The sequence below is a fragment of the Anolis carolinensis genome, chromosome 1 (assembly GCF_035594765.1).
Source record: "Anolis carolinensis isolate JA03-04 chromosome 1, rAnoCar3.1.pri, whole genome shotgun sequence".
NCBI lineage: Eukaryota > Metazoa > Chordata > Lepidosauria > Squamata > Dactyloidae > Anolis > Anolis carolinensis.
The window spans coordinates 264,822,765-264,847,801 of NC_085841.1; the positions used below are offsets into that span (position 1 = coordinate 264,822,765).

Consider the following 25,037-nt stretch of genomic DNA (forward strand, 5'->3'; position numbering starts at 1 on the left):
CACACTTCCTCAAACTCTGATCCAAAATTCTCAGATGGCACTACTGCCAGTCAAAGTAGTCAATACTGGGTAGACATCTCAATAGTTTAATTGTAAGGCAACATTATATTCTGTTTAGCTGCAGATATGTTTTTTTTACTTTTGATTTTTCAATTTAGGTTGAACTTGACATCAAATTCCGAAATTATACATGTGGTCTTTGTGGGGATTATAATGGTCAGCAGATCTACAATGAATTCATCTCGAATGGTAAGTGAGATTCAACTACTGAGAAGCACCTGCTGCAGAATAGGTAGAGGTAAAGGTTTTCCCCTGACATTAAGTCTAGTCATGTCCAACTCTTGGGGTTGGTGTTCATCTCCAAGGTCATGTGGCCGGCATGACTGCATGGAGCGCCATTACCTTCCCACCAGAGTAGTACCTATTTATCTACTCACATTTGCATGTTTTTGAACAGCTAGGTTGGCAGAAGCTGAGAACAGTGAGAGCTCACCCTGCTCCCCGGATTTGAACTGCCGACCTTTCGGTCAGCAAGTTCAGCAGCTCAGTGGTTTAACCCGCTGCACCACTGGTGGCTTTTTGCTGCAGAATATGCAACCTGAAATACAAAAATTACAACCAGGCCAATTCTTACAGTGTGAACTGTTGCAAATGATAAATAACAATTTAGTTCTGAAGGTTGTGAACAATATCATTTAAACCAAATTAATGAATTAGTCTGTAAACATGACTGAGAGAAAAATGTTCAATCTTCCATAAATCTTTTTTAAGTTATTAAAAAGATTAGGGTTATTTTTTAAAAGGCTTCGTTTATTTATTTGTTCATTTAATATCCCCCCCTTTCTCCCAATATGAGACCAATAGTCTCTTAATAAGCCTAGTGAGCTGACAAACAAGAATTGAACAAACCAATGAACATCTCAGAAACAAAAATTGTTCATGGAATATGAAAAAATATGTATGTGATTGCATGCATATATATGTATGCATATGTAATGGGAGCAAATAATTATGAAATAACATTTTACTGAGTACACATAACTAGTTTTACAATTAGAAGGAAACAGTGAAGTGTAGCAGTTTGAATACTCCAGGACACCATGGATCCAATCTCTTCTCAACCATAGAAATCACACTCTCTCAGTTTCAGAGAATGACAATAGCAAATATCATCTGAACAAAACATGGCAAGGAAATCCTATGATAAGATTGCCAAGTCAGAGTGAACTTGGAAGTAAATAACAAAACAGGAAGACAAATGCACCATGGAGTATAATGTTTTACTTTAAATCCTTATTAATAATTGTGGAAGCAAAAGGGGGTATTATGTAATCTAGTGAACTGAAATAATACAAGAAGATTCTTCCGGTAGTCTTCTGGATCACCTCTGTTTTCCAAAAGGATCTCATATAACACTTGTAATTCACGGATGTGTTATCTTGCCTATTCCTCATTGCCTACTCTCTTTAATTACTAGGATACTGGCACTAGGATACCAGTGGTATGAGCTATGAAAAGAGTTGTAATTAGTCTGATTATGATAAAGATTTGTTTCCCCTTTCTTGTAGGACTGAAATACAACCCAATCACATTTGGAAATCTACAGAAGATTAATAACCCCAAAGTAGACTGCGAAGACCCTGATGAGACAAAAACTGTACAACTTTGTAACCAACACGTAAGTCTTAAAAGTCATGCCAAACATTTCATCAGCCATAAAGTGATTGTTTTTATTTAGGGAAAGGAATTTGTTATTTGGTGTGGAAGCAGAAGTCAGAGGGCAGGAGAGCAAGAATATTTGTCCTATGTGGACATAGCCTCGTGTATAAAGCATGGGAACTTTCTTTTTGTTTGGATGAGCTCAGCAAATGGAGGGAGAGGGAGACTTATGAAATGAGATAGGATTTCCCTATCCTAGCCATAAGTAATCCAATTTTTCAAAATCATTTTCACCACTTTCTTGTTAGGAATACTCAACCATACTTTGGAGTCTTGACAGCAGAGGTTAAAAAACTACTTTGGAGAACTATAAATCCCATAATCCCCCAGACAGCATGCTGCTGATATGTTAGCTTGGAAATCTGGAGATTTGTGTTTCACAATTGTTAACCTTTCCAAGTTCTGCATGAATCCATGATTTAGCTGTGTTATTTTAACCAGGCATGTTTGCTGACATTGCTTTTTAGGCTGTTTTTAGAAAACGTATCATGAGGGTCTCAAGAGATCTGTTAAACCTTTCTTTCTTTTAATTCTAGCGTGATGAGTGTGAGAAGCTGCTGACTTCTTCTGCTTTTGATGACTGCCAGTCCCATCTGAATCTGGAGCAGTATGTTCAAGCTTGCATGCAGGACAGATGTGCCTGCCAGCAAACAGAAGACTCTTTCTGTGCCTGCAGTACCATTTCAGAGTTTTCCCGTCAGTGTTCTCATGCTGGTGGCAAGCCTCAGAACTGGAGGACACCCCAACTGTGTCGTAAGTTTATAATTGGCTCTTAAATATATGCCAGGCATTCTTAACAATAGAGGGAAGTTCTTGAACTTCTTTTATCTGAGGTTTCAAACTGTCTAAAAGCCCCTAGATTTGCCAGGAGTTATAGATATATCTTTCAGGGGGTTCAGATATTGATGCAAAATTCTTCCAGCAGGGCCAGCCGTAGGTAATTTTCAAGTGTAAGCGAACAGAATTTTGGTGCCCCCCCCCAAACCAATCACTAAAAAAATAAAAGCATTGGATAAGCGAAAATGTTGGATAATAAGGAGGGATTAAGGAAAAGCCTATTAAACATCAAATTACATTATGATTTTACAAATTAAGCACCAAAACATCATGTTTTACAACACATTGTCAGAAAAAGCAGTTCAATACATGATAATGTTATGTAGAAATTACTACATTTGTGAATTTAGCACCAAACATTGAACTGGGATATAGGGCAGTGTGGACTCAGATAACCCAGTTCAAATCAGATATTGTGGGTTATTCTGCTTTGATATTCTGGGTTAAATGGCTGTGTGGAAGATCACTGAGGGTCCTTCCACACCGCCATATAACCCAGAATATCAAGGCAGATAATCCACAATTAAAAGGCCACCGAAAGGGAATCTGGCCCCTGGTATTAAAAAAACTCTAAAATCAGGACAATAAATAAAGAACACCACTCAGAAAACAGAGGAATTCCAGACAGGAAACAATCAGGGCCAGCTAACCTCTCAACAATGGATTCCCCCAGACAGGAAGCAGACAGGCTTTGAAGTTGCAAATCCATTCAATCCTAATCAAGGTGGCCACTTACAACATTCACACTTTCCTCAAGGACTGACATTCCACACATATATAAACCCCACTTGCCTAGTTTCCAAGAGACCTCGCTGGAAGCGGCGGCGTGCACACTCTCCAGCTGCTTCACCCGGCAGGAAGCAGCCTTAATTGCACCCCCAAACGATAGTACCCAAGGCAACTGCCTAAATTGCCTTACGGGTGAACCGCCCCTGTCTTCCAGCTCTGCTATTTTCATCTACATTTTGCAAGAGAACAGCTTAAAAACTCACTGCAGCATGTGGTTTCTTTCTCTTGGGAATTCCCAACAAAGGTTTTCCACAGAGTTTCATTCCCTCATTAAATTTCTATTTACTGGATTCAATATTTCTAAATCCCCCCCCCCCAACCATTTGTTTTACAATTGCAGGGTAAAATGGTATATGATTATAACAAAAATGTGTGAGGTAGAGAATGGGCATAGCTGGTAGAATGGCTAGTTGTTGAGATTGTGGAGGAAAGCCACATGCAGACCAAAGCTGAACCAAATCTCAAGTGGGAGGCAATGTTTGAAAAGAAATGTGCAGATTGAGGGTAACACTGAACTCTCCTACAACCAGCAACAAACTAAGGCCAACATTTTGGAATATTTCAGACGTGACTGGATGCAGTTTTTAAAATAACAATTGCAGAGTGTGAACCCTTGAACCAAAAGCCCCAGGACTAATTTTACTGGAACTATAGGTAGTATATATACAGTACTTGTAAACCACCCTGAGTCCCCTTCGGGATGAGAAGGGCGAGATATAAATGTTGCTAATAATAATAATTATTATTATTATTATTATTATTATTATTATTTATTTTTATTTTATTTTTTTTTAAAAAGAGGACACTAAAAAATAGAACAAGGAGACCTCTCTCTTTCTCTTGCACTCACTTTTTACATACCCTTTAGAGTATTTGTTAAATTATCTTGGTTTTACTGAGAAATTGAACATTTAATGTAAAAGTGTCATTGACAAAAATGACAATTTTCCTTCTACTGAAGGCAACAATGTTTTAATTGATGTTAGCCCAGGTTCCTCATTACTGTCATTCTATTTCTCTCCTCTCCCCCTCCATTAGTATGAATCCATAGGTTAGAGTCTGCTTCTCCCAGTCATGCCTACTTCTTTTATTATTTTAGCTAAATCATGTCCTGGAAACATGGTCTACCTGGAAAGTGGCTCACCCTGTATGGACACCTGTTCACATCTGGATATCAGCAGACTATGTGAAGAACACTATATGGATGGCTGTTTTTGCCCAGAAGGTAATGATTTCAATGTGGTATAGTGGGTATAACTGTGTGTCTGAACACGAGAAATCCTGGTTCAAAACTTTTTTTTAGCTGGATGGCTATTATCATATTGCTAATCGACCTCTTGACATTGCAGTGCTATTTTAAGCACATAGACCTTATTGAAGTCAATGATGCTTACTTTTGAGTAAATCTCACTTATTAATCAGGTGGATTCTTTTCCTGAAGATGTAGTTTCACAAAGATTTATTCCTGATATGAATAACAATATTATTTTATTGTTTATTGCAGGCACTGTATATGATGACATCAATGAGAAAGGATGTGTGCCCACAAGCCAATGTTACTGTAAACATCAAGGAACTGTATTTTCCCCTGGTGAAAACATCACCAATGAGTGTGAAAGCTGGTAAGAGGGACTATGTTTTGTGCTATGCCATCCTTTTTTTGATAATAAATTAAGGCAGAGCATGCTAACTTATGGAGCCCCTGGTGGTACAGTGTGTTAAAGTGCTGAGCTGCTGAATATGCAGACCAAAAGGTCCCAGGTTTGAATCTGGGGAGCAGAGTGAGCGCCCGCTGTTAGCTCCAGCTTCTGCCAACCTAGCAATTCGAAACATGCAAATGTGGGTAGATCAATAGGTACCACTCCGGCGGGAAGGTAACGGCGCTCCATGCATTCATGCCGGCCACTTGACCTTGGAGGTGTCTACGGACAATGGTGGCTCTTCGGCTTAGAAATGGAGTTGAGCACCAACCCCCCAGAGTCGGACACGAGTGGACTTAACATCAGGGGAAACCTTTACCTTTACCTATGCTAACTTAGAGCTGACAGATTTTAGAAGAATACCAGTTTAAAATGTCAAACATAATGTTGTCTTAATGTCTCCTTTGAGAAGTCAGATGCATTCATAGCCTCCATGCAATTCAGTGCTGAAACATACCAAACTCGATCAAGTGAGTCTGGTGTATTACGTATTCGAAAGGGGAACAAACCTTTCCCTGCACCACACTTCAGACCAAAAGGAGGAGAAATCATCAGATTTTCGGCATGGCACATATAGTAGTGCAAAGAAACAGCAGATTAATTCTATAAACAAAGCTTGAAAATAAATTTTATATACAACAAATTATCCTAACAGCTCACACGAACTTTAGAATTTGCTGGATCTCAAGTAATTGGAAAGTAGTCCTATTGCAAGTTAAACACCCCTTATCCGGAATTCAAAATTTAAAATAATCCAAAATTTGTCATTGTCCACCTGAATGGCTGAGATAGTGGCACCTGTGCATACTGATGGTTCAATGTACACATGTTTCATTTCATGCACAAAGTTATTTAAAATACTGTATGCAACTACCTTAAGGTGTATTTCATGTTTACACTTGGATCTCATCTCCAAAATATCTCATTATGTATGTATGTATCTACAAACACAAATATTCTGAAATCTGAACAAAAATCCCTAAGACTTTTGATCCCAAGCATTTTGGATAAGGGACACTCAAACTCTATTAGGTGCACAGAACTTTCCATTTTCAGGTCACTCCCTGGATGTTCCCTTTTTGTACAATATGCTCATTGTCTGACCCCTATTGCACTCTGTGTTCCCAGCATCTGTGACTCAGGCAGATGGATATGTCAGGACCTACCCTGTCCAAGTACTTGTGCAGTTGAGGGTGGAGCTCACATTACCACTTTTGATGGGAAGAAATATACCTTCCATGGAGACTGCTACTATGTTCTGGCTAAGGTAAATGCATTGACCATTTCTGTTCTGAGGAAATAATTTTTGACAAAAATTAGAGCAACACTTGAATTTAAGTATGTATTTAGATATGAATTTCTAATCACATTTCCTCTGAAAAGAGGCATTCCTACACACAATGACCAAGATTTTCTATGTTGTGTTGTCGAAGGCTTTCGTGGCCGGGATCACAGGGTTGCTGTATGTTTTCTGGGCTGTATGGCCATGTTCCAGAAGTATTCTCTCCTGATGTTTCACCCACATCTATGACAGGCATCCTCAGAGGTTGTGAGGTATGGAGGATGCCTGCCATAGATGTGGGTGAAACATCGGGAGAGAATATTTCTGGAACATGGGCATACAGCCCAGAAGACATACAACAACCCCATTTTCTATGTTATTGGTAGAACACGTAGAATTACCAACCACACTTTTGGGCAGCGTCCTATCCTAATATATCCAGGAAATGCAAAAAAACCCAAAAACTGTTGTAAATTCCGATGCATAATACACCATGTGTTTTGGATCAGTACATATCAGAATTTTGAATGATAAAATTCCTCATACACTACAGAATTGTGTTATACCTATTTTGTTGAAATGGCCTTTAGAAGCATTATTTTCCCATTTTTTCTCATGCGACAGGTAACTTATTTGCTAGAAAAAAACCAATCTAGTTCTTGGCTTTGCTGGCTATGGTCCAGACAGAACTATAGTGCAGACAGTTTTGCCTCATTTCCCTCTAACTGTCTGTACAGCAGATATTGGGGATGGGCAAACAATAGTTTTCTAGTGTTGAGATAAGATGCGCTCAAATATTTTACTAAAAGACAAATAGCTTTCATTTAATGTGAAGATCTATTACTGTTACTACTCCTCCAGTGGAGTAGTGGGTTAAAGCCTTGTGACTTGAAGGTTGGGTTGCTGACCTGAAGGCTGCCAGGTTCGAATCCCACCCGGGGAGAGCACGGATGAGCTCCCTCTATCAGCTCCAGCTCCATGCGGGGACATGAGAGAAGCCTCCCACAAGGATGGTAAAAACATCAAAACATCCAGGCGTCCCCTGGGCAACATCCTTGCAGACGGCCAATTCTCTCACTCCAGGAGTGATTCAAGTTGCTCCTGATACGAAAAAACAAACAAACTATATGGTCGATGGAATTTGACTTCCTTAAGAGAAACTGTTGTGTACTGTTTGATCATCACTTCATCTTTCTAAAATGAAAAGGCTTGTGGAAGGAGGGATGGGTCACACTAATTTGTTCTTTTTGTAATTGCAGAGCAGTACAAATGACTCACATGTCCTTTTGGCAGAACTGGGCCCATGCAGTGCCACAGAAAAGCAGACATGCCTCAAGACAATAGTGTTGCTCATAGACCACAAGCAAAATGTAAGTTGAATGTGCATAATGATGCCATGGTTAAGGGACAGATCATCTCCAAGATGAGGCCAAATCAAACAAATCCTTGCTTGAAGCTAAATCAAGTCAAACATTATTTCAAAATGCCCCTCCCCTCAACAGCCATAAAACTAGCTGACATTCCTTTACAATTTGAGAGGTGAGAGAACAAAACATTTCTCCCCCTTCCAGTTGTTCATTTTGCTGAGACAATTATGTGTGTGTGTGTGTGTGTGTATAAATATGTGTGTGTAAGAAAATATAGTTACTATATAATTTTGTCATTCTAACAGTTCTACTTATTCAAACCTTTGTCACTATTGCTAATTATTATCAGTATTATGCTAAAAACTGAAATCAAACAATAAAGCCCTCTTTTGACGTATACCGTAAGCAAGGACACTTCATTTTTTCTGAGAAACTTTTTACCTGCTTACCCAAATATCTCTTGTGCCAAAGCCACAACATTATTGCATTTTGGGCTCTGTTTATTTTCCTTTATTTCTTTTTACACCTTTGTTATTTTTTATAGTTGCAGTTGTAAAATACACTGACCCTGTTCCAATGCATGCAATAAACTTTTATAGCATGTCATTAGCTGACATAAGTTAAACGCCATGGATTTAATGAGTCATTTTTAACATTATATCCTTATGATTCCAGGACTCAAGTTCCTGGTTGCCAAAAAGGACGCAGTATATTCTTGAGACCTGAACCAGTTTTGGATTATTTTATCTGGTCTTGGTTCTTTTCAAGAGAATACTTAAATGTATCATTCTAATAAAAGTTTCTTAACAACAATTCTTCAGCACTTGCAGAAAAACATACTCTCCAGAGATCATTTAAGGGATTCTTGATACTAAAACAACCCTCAAACTCACTATGTCTATCTGCCCGAAGGAAATAATTACTGTTTGTTAAAATGAATCTAGCACAAATAAATAAGTTAAAAGCATCTAAATACATTGTGCTGTATTGTGCTGTATACTTTCAGGTCTGTAGGAAAGGTGAAATAGGATGTGAGTGTAAAATATGAGTAACTTGATACAGGACTATAGAAGCCTTTAAACCGAAAACTGAAAATCTGAAACTATATGAATGCAATTGTATGTAAAAATCACCTATTGCATTCCTTTACTTATTAATGAACAAGGAATAAAGAAACTGTCAAATTTTATTTTGTCAAAATCCTGCATTGGTATTTTTGCTGACCCCCCAAAACCTACCTTTTAAGACAGGCAGCACCCCAACCCATGATGGCTCTCTGCTCACAGGGCGCATGGAGAGAGGCAGCTGGAGAGATTCCTTGTTGTCCTGCCACAACTGCTTCTCTCAACATCCCTCATATCTGGGACAGCACTGCAAATGTAACTTTTCAGGGCCTCAAATCTAAAGTGCTTCATCAACCTTTGGTTTAGGCAGTGCCCAGCTTAAGTGGTAGATTTCTACAGTTGAATATTGAACAGGGGCCAAGTAATGTGTTTGGATGATTTTAAGGCGTATGGGTAATAAGCAGCTACATCCAACAGCAATCACACCAAGTATAATTGATTAAGGAGGCTAACATATTTTTTCCAGTTTCCTCCTCAGAGACTCAGATACATATTAACAGCCTCACATTTTTTAAAGAAATCATTAGGTCTGACAATCCATATTGTGTGTGTGTATTTGTGGCACCTTTCCCCTTTGCGCAGGTACATGGGGTGTTGCATAGCCTGTTCTCCAAGTATTAGTGGGAGAAAGCTGTCAGGGTTTTACATTTCCATGATAAAATGTTGGATCTATAACACTGCAATTGTTATGGTTCATTGAGCATAACATTTCCCCTATCAGAGATGCCACTAACACAGTTCTTTTCTTTGTTCACAGATTATAGTTTTCAAATCTGATGGTACTGTGTTACTGAATGAAATGGAGGTTCACTTGCCTCATGTAGCAGGTGAGGAAGAGATCCATTCTCTCTAAGCATTCCCATCTACCCCTAAGCTTATGTTTCTACAAATCATCGAGATGAGCACCTTGCATTTTAAGCTTTTGATTATATGGAAGGCAGAGAGATGTCTAAGATATGGCCTAAGATTAAATTAAGTGATATGCTAGGGAGATTATGAAAAACTAAATTCTCCCAATTAGCATTTGACTTATAGTATTTTGCTCATTTCCTAGTGACTCCCCAATCCATTTTTGTTTACCAGTTCCTCCTCCCCTCCTCAAGGACAGATAGAGCTGGGCTATCAACCTAAGCTTTAGCCTTTTCCACCAGAGCAAATAGTGTCTGTTATGAGAATCCAGGAGAAAATAAGAAGGATATTATTTTAATTCTTCAGTTAAGTAATGAAAGAAAATGACTTGGTTTTCTCCCTTTTTTCAGCCACCTTCTCAGTTTTCCAACCATCTTCCTTTTACATTATTGTACACACTTATTTTGGCCTCAAGCTGCAGATCCAGCTGGCTCCAGTTATGCAGTTGTTTGCTGTTGTGGATCAATCTGCTAAGGGAATTCTTCAAGGTAAGTATGAACTGTGCTCCATCCCAGCTGAGAAAGTATTATACCCACATTAGAAATGTGAATTTTTACAAGAAAAAGGCAATGGGATATCTATGCCTACAAAAATAAAAGGCAGATAATGAGTTGTTTCATAAAATATTAAGATCTTGAAGAAATTATAATAACAGCCAAGACAATTGTAGTAGTAGTTGTTGTTATGTTTATTTATATCCAACCTTTTATCTCCACAAAGGAGACACAAAGCATCTTACATTAAAATCATTTCAATACAATTTGAAATCTAAAAATCTACAAAAAATAAAACAGATAAATATTGATAGTATTAAAATTTACCTTAAAATCCATAAAAACAGACTAAAAACATATTCAAAGCTAAAACCATAGCACTCCCTGTCTTGATCTTAAAAACCTTCCTCTTTAAAAGCCTGACTGAATAAAAAGGTTTTAGTCTGCCAATTGAAGCACATAAGGAAAGGGGGGCTTTCCTGGGATGAAGGGAATTCAATTACCTTACAATAGAGCTCTTATTCTCTTGAGATTCCAAATAGGTGTGTTCACCCTATTTTCAAATTTAGGCATTTGGCATATCTTCATTTTTGTAGGGATTTTTCAATTGTTTGTCAGGCTGTGATGATCCTGACATTATTGGTTCTGTACATCACCGGTAGATTTATATTTGGGATGCAGTATCTACAAATAAGGAAATTAAATGGAAGTCGCCCTGTCATGCTGTAGTATGGTCATCAATATCCTCAGATTGCATTATTTAGACATATGGAGTAGAATCCTAACATGCAAGGATGGCCAAGGAATCGTGTCATGTCACACTAAGCCAGTTAAAGCTGTGCTAAATCTAAAACCTTCTTAACTTATAGGTTTGTGAAATTTTTTAGGACTACTTTTTTCTTGCCTAGTTTTTTAAATGTTATAACTCTGCTTCTCCTTTGTCCCATCCCTTCTCATTTTGACTCTTCGGTTGGCAAATCTTAGCAAAGCAAAAGAGAGTTCTGCCTAACTGCCTACCCCCCCCCCCCCCCCGCCACTTCCCCTTCCAAGCAGTGTATCTCTAAAGCACTATAGAATTGCACTCTTACTTGCCCATGGTCAGGAGGCACTGTTTGGTTTGAAGAATACTTAGTTAGAAAATCTTGCCATTTTTCCAATCAATAAAGTACTATCTTTAAAACAGACAGAGGAAACTAACCTTATTTTTTAAATCAACAGGTCTTTGTGGAAATTTCAATGGAATTGAAAGTGATGACTTCAAAACATCAGGTGGATTGGTTGAAGCAACAGGGACGTCTTTTGCTAATACCTGGAAAGCTCAGGCCAGTTGTACCGACAAGGTGGAATCATGGGAACACCCTTGCACTCTTAGTGTTGAAAATGGTAAGCCTTGGTGGCTTTTGCTTTAAAAAAAAACATGCAGTTAAGTTCTAACTAGTATTTTGTATTCAAGCCCTGAAATAATGATCACAACAGTAGACAGTTCTGTTTAAATCAATACATAAGTTGTAACAATATTTATAGTCACAGTCCAGTCCTCAGCTCTATTGCTGAACATGTAGAAATAGGCATCACTTAATGCAGTAGTTTAGTAACATTTACTTTCTCTCAATTGTTACAGAAAATTATGCTGAACACTGGTGCTCTTTACTGAAAAGCACAGAATCTGCTTTTGCCAGATGTCACTCAGTCATTGATCCAGCAGATTATTACAAGGTATGTTGTTGCATGGATCTTTTCACTTTCAGGAAATGGAAAGCAATGATGGCAAAAGACATAGGGTTTGATTCCCTACTTGGCCATGGAAACCCACTGGATGACCTTTGGTAAGCCACACATTCTCAGCCCCAGAAAACCTTGTGATTAGTTCACCTTAGTGTTGTCATAAGTCGAAAAGATTTGAAGGCATACAATAGCAACAATTCCTGAATAGGCTGAACTTTCTAGAAGTGTCATTTAATATTTCCAGATCATTTCAGAGAGGAGGTTCATCTGCCAGCTTAATCTTGGAGTCTGAGCCCATTTGCTGGGACCCTTCCTTCATTGTAATTGTGGAACAAAGCATGGAGTGTGTCAATATTGTCGTGTCGGATGCCAGTTCACCACCTAAGTATAAATGACAATTCCCTGATTATTTATATTTCAGCGCTGCAAATATGATACCTGCAGCTGTAACTCCCAGGAAGAGTGTTTGTGTGCTGTGCTATCATCTTATGCAAGAGCCTGTGCTGCCAAAGGAGTCATGTTGTTGGGTTGGAGAGATGGTATTTGCAGTAAGTGTCTACATTTCTATTCCAACCTTGAATGAAAGGGACAACATCTTCTGCATAACAGTGTTATCTTTAAGTTTTTGAGACTTTAACAGGACTAATAACAACCACAGTGGTATCTTTATTTACCCATATGTCCTTTGGGACATGTAGAACAGTGTGTGTTTGATCTGGCCTGAGATGAGGTAGAGATAGGCACCATGGATTCAGAAAAACTAGATAGTGAAGTTCAGAAGGATTGGGTTTCCACAATACAACTTAAGTATATCTTATCAAAAATGGTTGAGGAGAGAAGTGTTTTGGATTTTGGATCTTTCTGGATTTTTGAATATCTCTATTTGTATATACGTGAATAATTAAGTATCTTAGAGATGAGACTTAAGACTAAACAAAAAGATCATTTATGTTTCATACACACCTTATACACATGACCTGAATATAGTTTTAAACACATTTTTTAAAATGCCCATGAGACATAGGCTGTGTACACTAACTAAACCACTGGGAAGTAATCACTCTCTTAGCAACTCATATGGACAGTTTTGGATTTTGGAATATTTCAGAGTTTTGAATTTTGTATGGATGGCATGTTCTAAATTATCTTTAAATATAGTTGAGCTTCCCTCCTTTTTGTTTCTTTTTCATGTATTACCTTCTATTCCTTCAGACGAAGATGTATCCTCCTGCCCTGCCAATCAGGTTTTCCATTACAATATGAACACATGCCAGCGAACCTGCCGCTCAATTTCAGAGGGTGATAAGCAGTGCCTAGAAGGTTTCACTCCAGTAGATGGCTGTGGTTGCCCCGAGAACACTTATCTGAATGAGAAAGACAACTGTGTACCAATATCCAAGTGCTCCTGCTATAACAAAGGCTCATATGTGCAGGCTGGTGATGTTATCATGAAACAGGATGCGCGCTGGTATGTTGAAGTCTTGATATGTTACCTTTTTGATAATATGGAGATATGGATATTCTTCTATTATCTCCTTTGGATATATAATGGATAATTGGAAAGCTCCTGAAAAATGTGCTTTATATAATTTTAACTCTTGTTAAAATTAACTTTTTTCCCTTCAAGTAATTTTCACCTTATACCAACCGTAAAGAAATCCTATCATGGGGTTTTCTTGACAAGATTTGTTCAGAGCCTTTGCCTTTCTCTTAGGGTGACAGACTGCGACTCGCCCAAGGTCACTCAGTGTGTTTTCATGGCTGAGTAGGAAATTCAAACCCTACTCTCCAAAGTCATAGTCCACACTTAAACCACTAAACTATGTGGGTTCTATGTTTAACTATACCGTATTGTAATTTGTGAGATACTTGGACTCCCAATTTTGGAGTCTTTATTGAAAAATACTCAGCAGTAAGTGGATGATTTGGTGCAGTTTTCTACCCTGAGTTCCAGTTTGAGAGAAGCAAGAGTAGCAGTCACAATATCTTACTAGCAATCCTGATTTTGTACTGTATTTTGTGCAACTTTCAAAATGGCTTATAGCATCTTAATCAAGAGTATAGTATCCAACGTGTATATTAAATGATTTTCTAACAGAGATGACACTCTTGTTTTTTTAGACTTTAGTAATGCATATTTAATTATACGTGCAAAATCCAGTTTCTAATTCATGCTTTATTTTTATTTTGTATTCTTATCTAGTGTTTGCAAAAATGGAAAGTTTCAGTGTGTATCAGTGGGAACAGGAGAACATGGTAAGTGAGAAGTTTTATTTTGCCACTTGACTAATTTTGCATATGATTTTCTTTGATAGTGGGCATAGTGGAACTGAATTTCCTTTCCAAGCTGATTAGGCTTAACACTTCTAAAACTATATTACGTCCCTAACCTGAATTGGCTCTACTTTTGGGGAACATTGAATCCTGCACAATGATATATCTGAGTAAAATGTTTCTCATTCAATGGGGCAGTCCTATACATGCATATTAGAATTAAGCCCCATTGGATCCTAGTATTTAAAGAAATGCAGCCACTGCCTACAATCTTGTCTATGGGTGGCCAAGTTTCCTGTCTGCAGAGAAGGATTATCTACATGTAGCAGGTCAGCCTGCATTGGTGTTAATGGCCTTCCAGGGCAGTACAGTATACAATTCTCTTTTACAGAAGTCTATTCTTTGTCAATGGCATACATATGTAAAAGGGTTAACATTTGTACAGTGAATGTTGCAAAGTTTTGTAAATGCCAGTTGTTCTATTATCTTAATCACCAGTTTTCTTTCTCCAGTGTTTTCATTTCTCTATAGATTATAAACATGGACCAGAAAACTTTATTTATTTATTTATTTCTACAGATTGTCCAAACAATAAGATATATTTCAACTGCAGCAACATTGGCTCCGGGTCATCCAAAACACCACTGCAGCTTACCTGCCAAACCCTGGGAACTGATCATGTAAGTCTGTCTTCCTTTCATTTGATTATTAAGTTAAAACATTTTCCCCTTTTATTGCTATCTAACAATAGCACTCCTTTTTCCACTTATAGAATATCCTTAAAATTTCCACAACTTTAAATTTAGGGTTTTTTTTCTTTAAATAAAATAATCAGCCACAATGAAGTAGTGGGGAATAGAATTGGGAGAGTGAATGGAGATACTGCATTGAGTAGAAGGTTGGACTCTGTGCTCCATGAGAATCCATGCAACTCTATGATTCTAACTACTCATGCTAAAACCAAGGATTTGAAGTCATGGGTTGAAAATGATTTTGAAAATTTCCCTTCTCCCTCCATTACTAAACACCAGCAGACACTCTTCCCAGGCCTGCCAGTTATGCAGGGCACAGGGAGCATGTGGAAATGCATGGACATGAGTCACTTGCTGAATGTAGATTTTTTTTTTTTTGCCATAATGCCTTTACTAGAGGTATTTAATGAATGTAAGAAGTTGAAGTCCTTCCTTCCTTCATCTCCTGTCTTGCTAAAAGACAGAAAAAATATTGGCCACTTCGTATTTTCAAAAGAAAACCACCACCTGCCACATAAATTTTGCTTATAGTCAAGTTAAACCTCTTCCCTCCCTTAGCCAATAGTAGTGACAGTTAGGCAATGAGCTTTGAATGTTGAAAGGAAATCTGATTTGGCTGCCTGCAAAGTCCATAACCAGATGTGAAACAAGTGGATTCTGACGGATCTGCTCATGAAACAGGGATGTGATATTTTATTCTTGTTTCCCATATAGTTCCAGACTGAATGTATCTCAGGATGTGTCTGCCCTGATGGTTTGCTTGACGATGGCAAAGGCCTATGTGTTAAAGAAGAAAACTGCCCATGCATTCATAACAAGGACTTTTATTCTACTGGAGATAAAATAAGAGTGGATTGTAACACATGGTAAGACCCCCTTTTACTATTAATTACAACAACAACAACAACAACAACAGTGTTGAACTATATGTTTGTAATGGTGACTGGTGGCTTCCATTTCAGGGATGCAATGGATTTCCTCTGTTATTTTTCTACAGATTTCAACAAAGTTATCCAAAGTGCTGAATCTACTCCCAAATAGGCATTACAATAGCCCCTGTAAAGTATGGAACAGAATCCAGAGTGAATTTCATAAATGGCTAATATAGATGCCATTGAGAGTTTCAGAACCTGTGTTTCAGAGCTATTGTACAGAGGCGGAGATCAGTCATTATTTATTTATTTATTTATTTTATTTTTCACAAATTCTAGTACTTGCCAAAAAGGAAGCTGGAGATGTACCACCAATGTGTGTTATGGCACATGCATCATTTATGGAAGTGGCCATTACATTACCTTTGATGGAAAAAACTATGACTTTGATGGCAACTGTGAATATGTGGCTGCACAGGTAATCTTCCGCTAGAAACCATGATGTAGGGATGATGTTCTGCTGATGGAATGGCTTCCACCAGTGGAAAAGGGGTAATATCCCTTTTATCCTGCAGCCTCTCGTTCAGGAGGACAAAGAATCCCAGTTTTGGCTTGTGTAATGGGATGTAGGAGGAGGAACACCAAACAAAGTTCTGTAACACTAGCGAGTGTATACTGATTTGATGTAGTGATAGCTGTCTGGTTAAAACAACTCCTTACAAATAATAATAATAATAATAATAATAATAATAATAATAATAATAATAATAACAACAACAACAATACTTTATTTATATTCTGCTCTATCAGAGCAGATTACAACATAAACAGATAGGCAAACATTCAATGCCTTTAATAAGAGGGAATAACAATGACGTACAAATACACAGAACAAAGGTAAAGGCTTCTCCTTTCATCTCCAGCTTCTGGAGGCAGTGCTCAACTGGCCATGGGAAGTGCTCTTGTTCCATTTCCAAGCCGAGGAGCCTGTTGTTTGTAGATACCTCCTGGTTGTGTTGCCAGCATGGCTGCATGGACGCCTTTATTACCTTCCTGCCAAGAGATACCTATTGATCTACTCACATTTGCATGTTTTCGAACTGCTAGGTTGGCAGGAGCTAGGGCTAACTGCAGGAGCTCACCCTGACCTGCGGCTTTGAACTGACAACCTTTAGGTCAGCAGATTCAACAGTTCAATAGTTTAACCCATTGCACCACTGTGGCCCCTTAATGGAAAGATTAGGATAAAACGGTTCCTTCTGAGTGACCTGGGACTTTCCAAGGTGTGGCAAAGATGGGGTTCATTTGTTTGTTTTATGCTGGCAGAATTTAACTTAAAAGTATCCACAGTATCTCAGCATAAAATTGTATTGTTCAGGTACAGGACATCCATGTGTTATTTCTGCATATAGGAAGTGAGTCTCTGTCAGCTTTAGTTATTACACAGTGAACTGTGCTATAAGATTGGATGCTAACACTAAAACCACCTAAACATCATTTGCTATTTGATTTATTATGTTTTGTTAATACAGTCCATTCATTTTTCTGTTCCATCAATACTTCGAGACTGACTATTCTCAGAACAACCAATATTTATTAGACAGGAAGTACAGTGAACTTGTTATAAATGCAAATATTCAATACAGTTTTGTTTTTTCCCCTTAAGCTACAATTAAAAATTAGAATAACTTTAATTTCATCTTGCTTCATTTTATTCAATGTCTTTTTCACTTTATCTAGGATTACTGTGGCAACAAACATTCAGAGGGAACATTTAGTGTCATCACAGAGAATGTCCCATGTGGAACTACAGGAGTGACTTGCTCCAAGGCCATTAAGCTGTTTATAGGGGTATGTATGAACAAAGTTGTGAAAATTGGTCAGTTTCAGTATTGTGGCATTTCTTAGAATCTTATCTTTATTTTCATCCAGTCCAATATCCAAATTTAAAATGCAAGCCACTTTTTGGGTATCCTGCATGAAAATGTTCATGTACTTATAATGTACTGTGCACTATTGCCTCCATATCTGCAGGAGATATATTCCCAGACTTTGAATAGATATGTGAAATTATATATTATAATGAACCCTATTGAAATGAATAGAGAACCAAGAAAATACCTAGGGAGAGCATATTTTGTCAATATTGGTAAATGAAATCACAGATACTAGTCCCACCAACACAGACATTGATATATATTGATATTATATATTTATATATAATATCACAGATATATTATATTGATACCAACATTTTTGTGGTAAAAATGTATTTCCTCCATTGAGTAAAAAGAGTATGTGTGCATTTAAACTTATGTGTATTTTTCCTTATGAATATTTATGAATAACCAAAGTATATAACAAATAGCTAGAATTGAATGTTCACAGTTTCTTCTCTACAACAGGAAAACTAAAAATATATACAAGCCATAATTTGGAGAAATGAATAAAAATACAAATATTGATTAATACACATTTTCTACTTTGTGTGTTCATTGGCTTAGAAGGGAACTGGCCTGTGAAAGGATTAGTGGTTTGGCAAATTGAGGGAAATTCTCAGAAGGAAGTATGCTTTACTTTTGAGAATGTATATAATGCCATTAAGAATAATAATAATAACAACAACTTTATTTTTTGTATCCTACCTCCATCTCCCCGAAGGGACTTGGGGCGGCTCACATGGGGACAAGCCCAACAACACAAGTTAAAACACAGAACAATCAATTAAAAATATTATAACTACATAAAACAAAACAAAAAACACATCAACAGAAATAAAACCAGGATAATAATAATAACTAAACATTCAAAAAATCTAATTGGATATTTATGTGACTTGAAAAGGAGTTTCCAATAAAGATGCCAAAATATGTTTACATTACAAAACCGTTGTTATATTTCTTTCTTTTTAGAACACTGAGCTAAAGCTGGAGGAAAAAGAAATAGCCAACATTAAACTGAATGCAAGTGGCAACATAACTCCTTGGTCTTATCAGAGAGTTGGCCTGTACATTGTAATTGAGATTGGCAATGGTATTATGCTTGTCTGGGACCAGAAAACTACCATTTTTATCAAGCTGTCACCACATTATAAAGTGAGTAACTTGGAGTTGTTTTCTATGTCATGAAAAGTTTATTATTGTGTGATGAATTAAATATTATCTTAGGAGGTTTGTGATCTAGTAACAGTAAGAGAATGTGTACCATTGTGGTACACATTGAATATCTCTTGTCTGAAATGCTTTGGACCAGAAGTATTCTTCTTTTGGATTTTTTCCTGGATTTTGGAATACTTGCATAAGGAGATATTTTGGAGATGGGACCCAAGATATTTATGCATTTATGCTTCATACAAAGCCTTATACACATAGACTGAAGGTTTCTGAAGGTTCTAATACAGCATATTTTAATCATTTTGTGCATGAGGCAAAGTTTGTGTACATTGAACTATCAGAACAATTTGGACAGTTTTGGATTTTGAAGTACAGTATTTTAGACTTTGGAATTCTGGATAAGGGATGCTCAGCATGTACTATCATCTTTCTTTTGAGCTGAGCAGATGCAGGCTGGAAAATGGGTGAGATGTCCTCCACTAAAATAACCCTTTTGAAAATAAACTAACATTTTTTTAAAATATAAAAATGGGACTAATATTAGCCCCTATTTAGTCATTCATTTGATTTGATATATCTACTGTTACTCTTTTCATGGTAACTGCTTGCAATTAATCCAAGATGAATTGTTCCAAGCTTCTGACTAACTGAATAGAAAGATAGTCTCAGGCTAAACTGAGTATGCTTTATTTGAAATTAAGTCATCACACTTCTTCCTCACTTCTCACTTTGAGTACCACTTGACAGCCTTTTCTCTACTGATGGGAATGGAGTCCACAAGCTACACTAATTTGTACCAAGGGCTAGTCAAAAACATTTCATTTGTTAGAGTGAAGGATAAAATGGCCTCTGCTCCATCAAAGATACAAGAGCTTGCTAAATTCATTTTTTGCCACAGCTGAGAAGCTGCCAAAACCATTTTAGGAGTTAAAACACTGTGTTGCACAGATGGATCTTTCCTCCATAAACAAAGAAAAGCTACTTCTAAAACGATAGTCCTCCAAATGGCCCAAGCAAATATGGTCATGAGTAATGTTGGCTGGGGGATTCTGGGTGTTGAAGTGAAAAAATAATGTTTAGTTCTCCAAAAGGAGGAGACTTGGGGAGGTTCAGAAAAGACAATTGAAGCATTTGATGAGTCTTGAAGTAATTTCCTCACTCTGCCTAATGGAAGAATTGTTTTTGCTTCTGCCTTAAATTTCCAAAACATTGTTTATATATATATATATTTCTAAATTCAGCAGTATCCATGATTTCTATTTTTGGGTCAGGGGAAAATCTCAAATTAAAATAATAAACCTTTTAAACAATTTTTCATAGGTGTAAGATGACTACACCTGCTGCATGCATCAGAAGTGGTTGATCTAATGTCTTGCATTTTTCTCCCTTCAGGGAAAGGTCTGTGGCTTATGTGGTAATTTTGATGACAAAGCCAGTAATGACTTCACATCAAGGAGTATGGTTCAAGAAGATAATCCACTGACATTTGGAAATTCATGGAAAAAGGACAGTCTGTGCTCTGATGTGGACACTGTCATTCAGCCCTGTGAGAAGAAACCACATCGTAAAGCCTGGGCAGAGAAGGAGTGCAGTCTCATCAAAAGTTCTGTTTTTGTAACATGTCACAGCAAGGTTGGTATTATTGGTTTGTTGGTAGGCAATATTTTACCAAGTAAAAGACAGGACAGGGCACTTGTGCTTTTAGTAGTTCGGCAGAAAGCGGGCTTTCAGAAAGTGTTGTGGGTCATGTAAATTCTATGTGCTTAAATTCCTTATACACAAGGTGTAGAGGCCTGTCCTGTATTGAAATACAGGTGAACCTGGCAACACTACAGTTATTTTAAAGGAAACTATGTAGTTAAGAGAACTTGTGCACCAGCATCCTACTAGTTACCTATCAATTAAAATCAGCTTAATTAAAAATATCCAGCAGATATTTCTATATCAATGTATTAAAATTCAACATACTTGAAAATGAATGTTGGAAGCATTTGTTGGCACAGGCATCATTAGCCACAAGAAAAACTGATCACCGATTAGAAATGCAAACAATGTTATCACATTTTCTCACTCATTAGAAATAGTATCCCAACACACGTTCACACAGCAAGACTTTCCGTTGAGAGAGACTTTCACACCACCCCAATATTAAAAGAAATTTTGCAAAAGATGTATTTGTTGGCTTTTGCACAAATCAAATTTTATTTTGCACAAAACCAAGTTATTAGCACATAATTTAGAGAATATAAATGTTACACACACACACATTTTTAACATTGTTTTTCTGAAATGATAAAAAAAATCTTTGAAAAAATTAGAACCCCCCCATTCTCCCACCCAGTGATGAGAAACACTTTGATATGATTTGTTATTGTATGTGAGAACAAAGCAAATGAAGATTTACATCCCTATCATAAAGAAGGATATGTAGGTACTAAGAAGAACAGAGGGAGATGTTATGGCAAACCATCTTTGATGTTCCCAGAGCTGGGCTAGGTGTTGAACTTCCATTTATTCTTCTCTACCCTTTTTAGAATTCTGTGGCTGTTGTGTTTTGGGAAATACATTCTGAAATAGCATTTATTGACCTAAATCCATTTCAAGTTGAGTAGAACCACTGAACTAATGGGAATTTGGTAAATCAACAAATCCCATCGTTTCAGAGCGATTTCAGTTGAGATTAATAACCATAACAGCTTAATTAATAAGCCGTTATGGACAGGAATACAGAACATTACTAGCTTAAAATCACAATGATGATTTCGAACTTCAAATGCAAGATTCCCAATGTTTTTTTGTGAGATAATCCATCATGAGACTGAGAAGGCAACTGGCTTATAAATATACTTTGAATACGAAAATGATGAAGAAGGTTGTGGTTGGTTAAGAATACTGTCTTAGAGCAGGGACATGGGAACAAATAACCCAAATAAATTTCCTAGCTCTGTAATGCTGTAATCTTCTCATAGGTGGACCCAGAGCCATACTATGAAGCTTGTGTACATGATGCATGTGCCTGTGATACTGGAGGGGATTGTGAATGTTTCTGTACTGCGGTTGCTGCCTATGCTCAAGAATGCACTAAAGCTGATGCCTGTGTTGATTGGAGGACTCCTGACATATGCCGTGAGTATTGCAGGTTTCTGGGAATATACACATGCAAAAAATACCTATGAGTAAGATGATTCAGTAGCACCCTGACTTAAACAATTTGTTATGGCTGGAGTGCTGCACACATTATTTTTAATCACCCTAAACCAGGGTAGACACAGTGTAGGCTCCAGACTGCAAACAGTTCCCCAAAATCAAATTTGAAGTTTCTGAACTACCTGCCTCAACAGTAGTTTGGAGGCCTCTTAGAATAGTTGTTTGGGGTTATAATAGGGTGCAGGAATCTCATGGTTCTCTGAACTAAGCAATAGCAATACATGTTAATTTTCCTTCCACTTCTAATTTGATTTCTGTGGTAAATTGTGCATTCTTCAAGTAGTCCAGAAAGGAAAAAATTCCTAGCCAAACAACCTGGTAAAATGCAAAATATATCAGTGTTTTCTGGTTAAGCAGTTTCATGTGATATATACAGTTCTTTAACATGACTTTGGTTCATCCTCATAGTGTCTTCAGTCACTACTCCAAAATGAAATTTAGAGCTGGGGAATCATAGACATAGAAGGAAATCAGTTGGTTAGCTAGGCACAATTTGGGTTTTCAAACAGGATAAATCTCAAGAATCCAGGGAATGAAGAATCCACCAGACACACTAGCTGGCTAGGTAGTATAAACCAAGGCTTGCCATGTAAAATAGTATCTACCACATCAGCTTATCTCATCAGCTTTACTGCTAATTCAAAGTTAACTATAGTGAGTCAGTACAATGTAGTTACTTACATGTTAGACTATGACTGGAGATCAGAGTACGAATCCCTTTTTGGTCATGGTGGAAACCCATTGGGTGACCTTAGACAATACACTCAAGCTCCTTGTAAAAATTTTTTTGCCAATATTGTATGATAAGTTTGCCTTGAAGTTGCCATATATTAGACAGCTGTTTCTTCGACACAAGTTTCTTTTATTTTGGCTGCAATTCTATACAATGTATTTTCATGGAAAGAGCCCACACTGTAACTATAAATCAGGATGTCCTTTACAGATGATCCTTCAAATGCATGAAGAGCAAAGTTTTGGGATCTTTGCAGGATAAAACATTATGAGTGGGAAGAGTGAATTTGTCCAGCTCCATTATGAGTTTGCTTATAATCACATGGAGGAACTAGACAACCCTAAAACTTTGGGGTTCAGATCAGAATGTGTTCCATGGCAGCACAGCAGCACAAAGAGAATTTTCTGCTCCTTGATTTCTGATGAGTATCTATTGTTTTATTAGCTATCTATTGTGACTTCTACAATCCTTCTCCGGAAGTATGTGAATGGCACTATGAACCTTGTGGACGAGACCTTCTAGTCTGTGTGATTCCAGATAATATTGGTAACATCACAGTGCCACGATTGGAAGGTAAGTAATTGCCAATTGGTGGTCATGTTTGTTTTCATTCAATATTTTTGTGATTCATTTTAGAAGGCTTTCAGTCCATTCATTGAGCTAAAAACATATGCCAATTTTTAAGTGTGTGTGTTGCTGTCTGAGAGATCTATGGAAATGCAGATTTTGTAGAACATTTTATAAATTTTGAAGACACAATCTTTCTCACTGACCATGGCTATTTGTTCTAGGAGAGACAAAATGAGTTGCTTTAAAAGGGACACTTTTCTTCCTTCTTCTCTTCTCTTCATGTCATCTTTCTTTCCCAAAGGGTCACTTCACCTAGCAATACCCAGTTCTTCATCTAGAAACAGCCAATCCAGTGACATCACAAAGGACAATTTCACCTAGCAATAGCCTTAGTGGTACAGACAGATAGACATACTTTGACTTATGTATAACAACTATATGTTAATTCTTGTTTAATAATGAGCCTCAGCTTTCCCCCAAACTGGAGAGAAGCTGCTGGATTCTTATTCACAAGGTCTCTCTTTTCTATTTATTGCCTTTTTTGGTGCTCCTCCAGACAGATTAGCTCTGCAAAATATGTTACCCAGCAAACTCAATAATATATAGATCATAATCAAACAGGAAACATTTTTGTGTTGTTACACGCTAGTGGGTAAAGTCTGCTTTCAGGCCATAAATGCTACTAAGCCACACCATCCCCATGTTAATAAATGCATATATTTTTAAATTAAAAACATTCAGAAAAAACATTTCAGGGTATCTATTTTGTATGTGTAATAAAATAGTCAAGTGCTGAGGTCATTATTTAATATTCATTTCAATGCAAATGCTTCAATGGTATTGATGTCCAGGGACTTTGACTAAGATCCCCTTGAGTCCCAAAAGTTGTCCCCCCTGCTTTAGCAGTTGAGACTGGGATTCACAAGCTTCAATGTGTCTGAGCTGAAACAGTTTTATTGTTATGTTCATTGAAAAAACAGGACAATTGGAGTTCTGAGGCCTCAGGGCTTAGTCCCGCTTTTACAGGCTTCAGAGTTAGGTGAGGAATCTCAGGGAGGAGTTCTGCCCTCAAAATAAAATAATTGTTTTTTAACTATGGTTGTCCTTGAACATTTGTGCTTTTGATTTGATTGTTCATGGATTTGATTTAAAATGTTATCTCTAGTAATCTCTAAATCCTCTAGTGTAACTCTATGGTTAACTTCCTCTAGTTCCTTCCATGTGATTTTATGTTCAGCTTCCAGTGGAAGTTGAACATGGAGTCATGCTGGAAGACATGAAAATTCCTGGGGAGCTTTTTTCTTTTCATTTTCTCACTTTTCCCAGGGGGCCTGTACTCCCAGTGAATGTGGAGGGCTGACTGTATGTGCTTAAAGCTGCTTTGAAGCAGCAACCCAAAGAGTCCACCTGACCATCTTCTCCCTCTTCTTTATTCCTTTCTCAAGTCAGAAGTGGTGAGCATAGGTAAATAAATACTGAGAAGCTTCAGTATTCACTACCATAGTAAATATTGAGTGGAGGATTGCTTCTTTCCTTACATTACTGTTGTTTCCTAGTTCTGATTCCACTG

At 37.4% G+C, this 25,037-nt stretch overlaps 1 protein-coding gene across 1 annotated transcript in view; it reads left to right on the forward strand.

Annotated features, from left to right (window-relative positions):
* Positions 1-25,037, forward strand: part of muc2 (mucin 2, oligomeric mucus/gel-forming) — a gene marked incomplete at its 5' end in the record, with an annotated part of 73,598 nt that overhangs the window by 3,956 nt on the left and 44,605 nt on the right. Inside the window, 22 exons of the mRNA XM_062966145.1 lie at positions 159-249; positions 1,569-1,678; positions 2,256-2,472; positions 4,445-4,570; positions 4,850-4,967; positions 6,174-6,312; positions 7,587-7,697; positions 9,576-9,645; positions 10,078-10,215; positions 11,440-11,604; positions 11,843-11,937; positions 12,368-12,494; positions 13,159-13,414; positions 14,150-14,202; positions 14,719-14,900; positions 15,687-15,838; positions 16,184-16,322; positions 17,585-17,695; positions 18,757-18,939; positions 20,350-20,589; positions 21,927-22,083; positions 23,342-23,470. Of these exons, the coding sequence (XP_062822215.1) occupies positions 159-249; positions 1,569-1,678; positions 2,256-2,472; positions 4,445-4,570; positions 4,850-4,967; positions 6,174-6,312; positions 7,587-7,697; positions 9,576-9,645; positions 10,078-10,215; positions 11,440-11,604; positions 11,843-11,937; positions 12,368-12,494; positions 13,159-13,414; positions 14,150-14,202; positions 14,719-14,900; positions 15,687-15,838; positions 16,184-16,322; positions 17,585-17,695; positions 18,757-18,939; positions 20,350-20,589; positions 21,927-22,083; positions 23,342-23,470 (3,109 nt within the window). The remainder of the gene's footprint in view (positions 1-158; positions 250-1,568; positions 1,679-2,255; positions 2,473-4,444; positions 4,571-4,849; positions 4,968-6,173; positions 6,313-7,586; positions 7,698-9,575; positions 9,646-10,077; positions 10,216-11,439; positions 11,605-11,842; positions 11,938-12,367; positions 12,495-13,158; positions 13,415-14,149; positions 14,203-14,718; positions 14,901-15,686; positions 15,839-16,183; positions 16,323-17,584; positions 17,696-18,756; positions 18,940-20,349; positions 20,590-21,926; positions 22,084-23,341; positions 23,471-25,037) is intronic.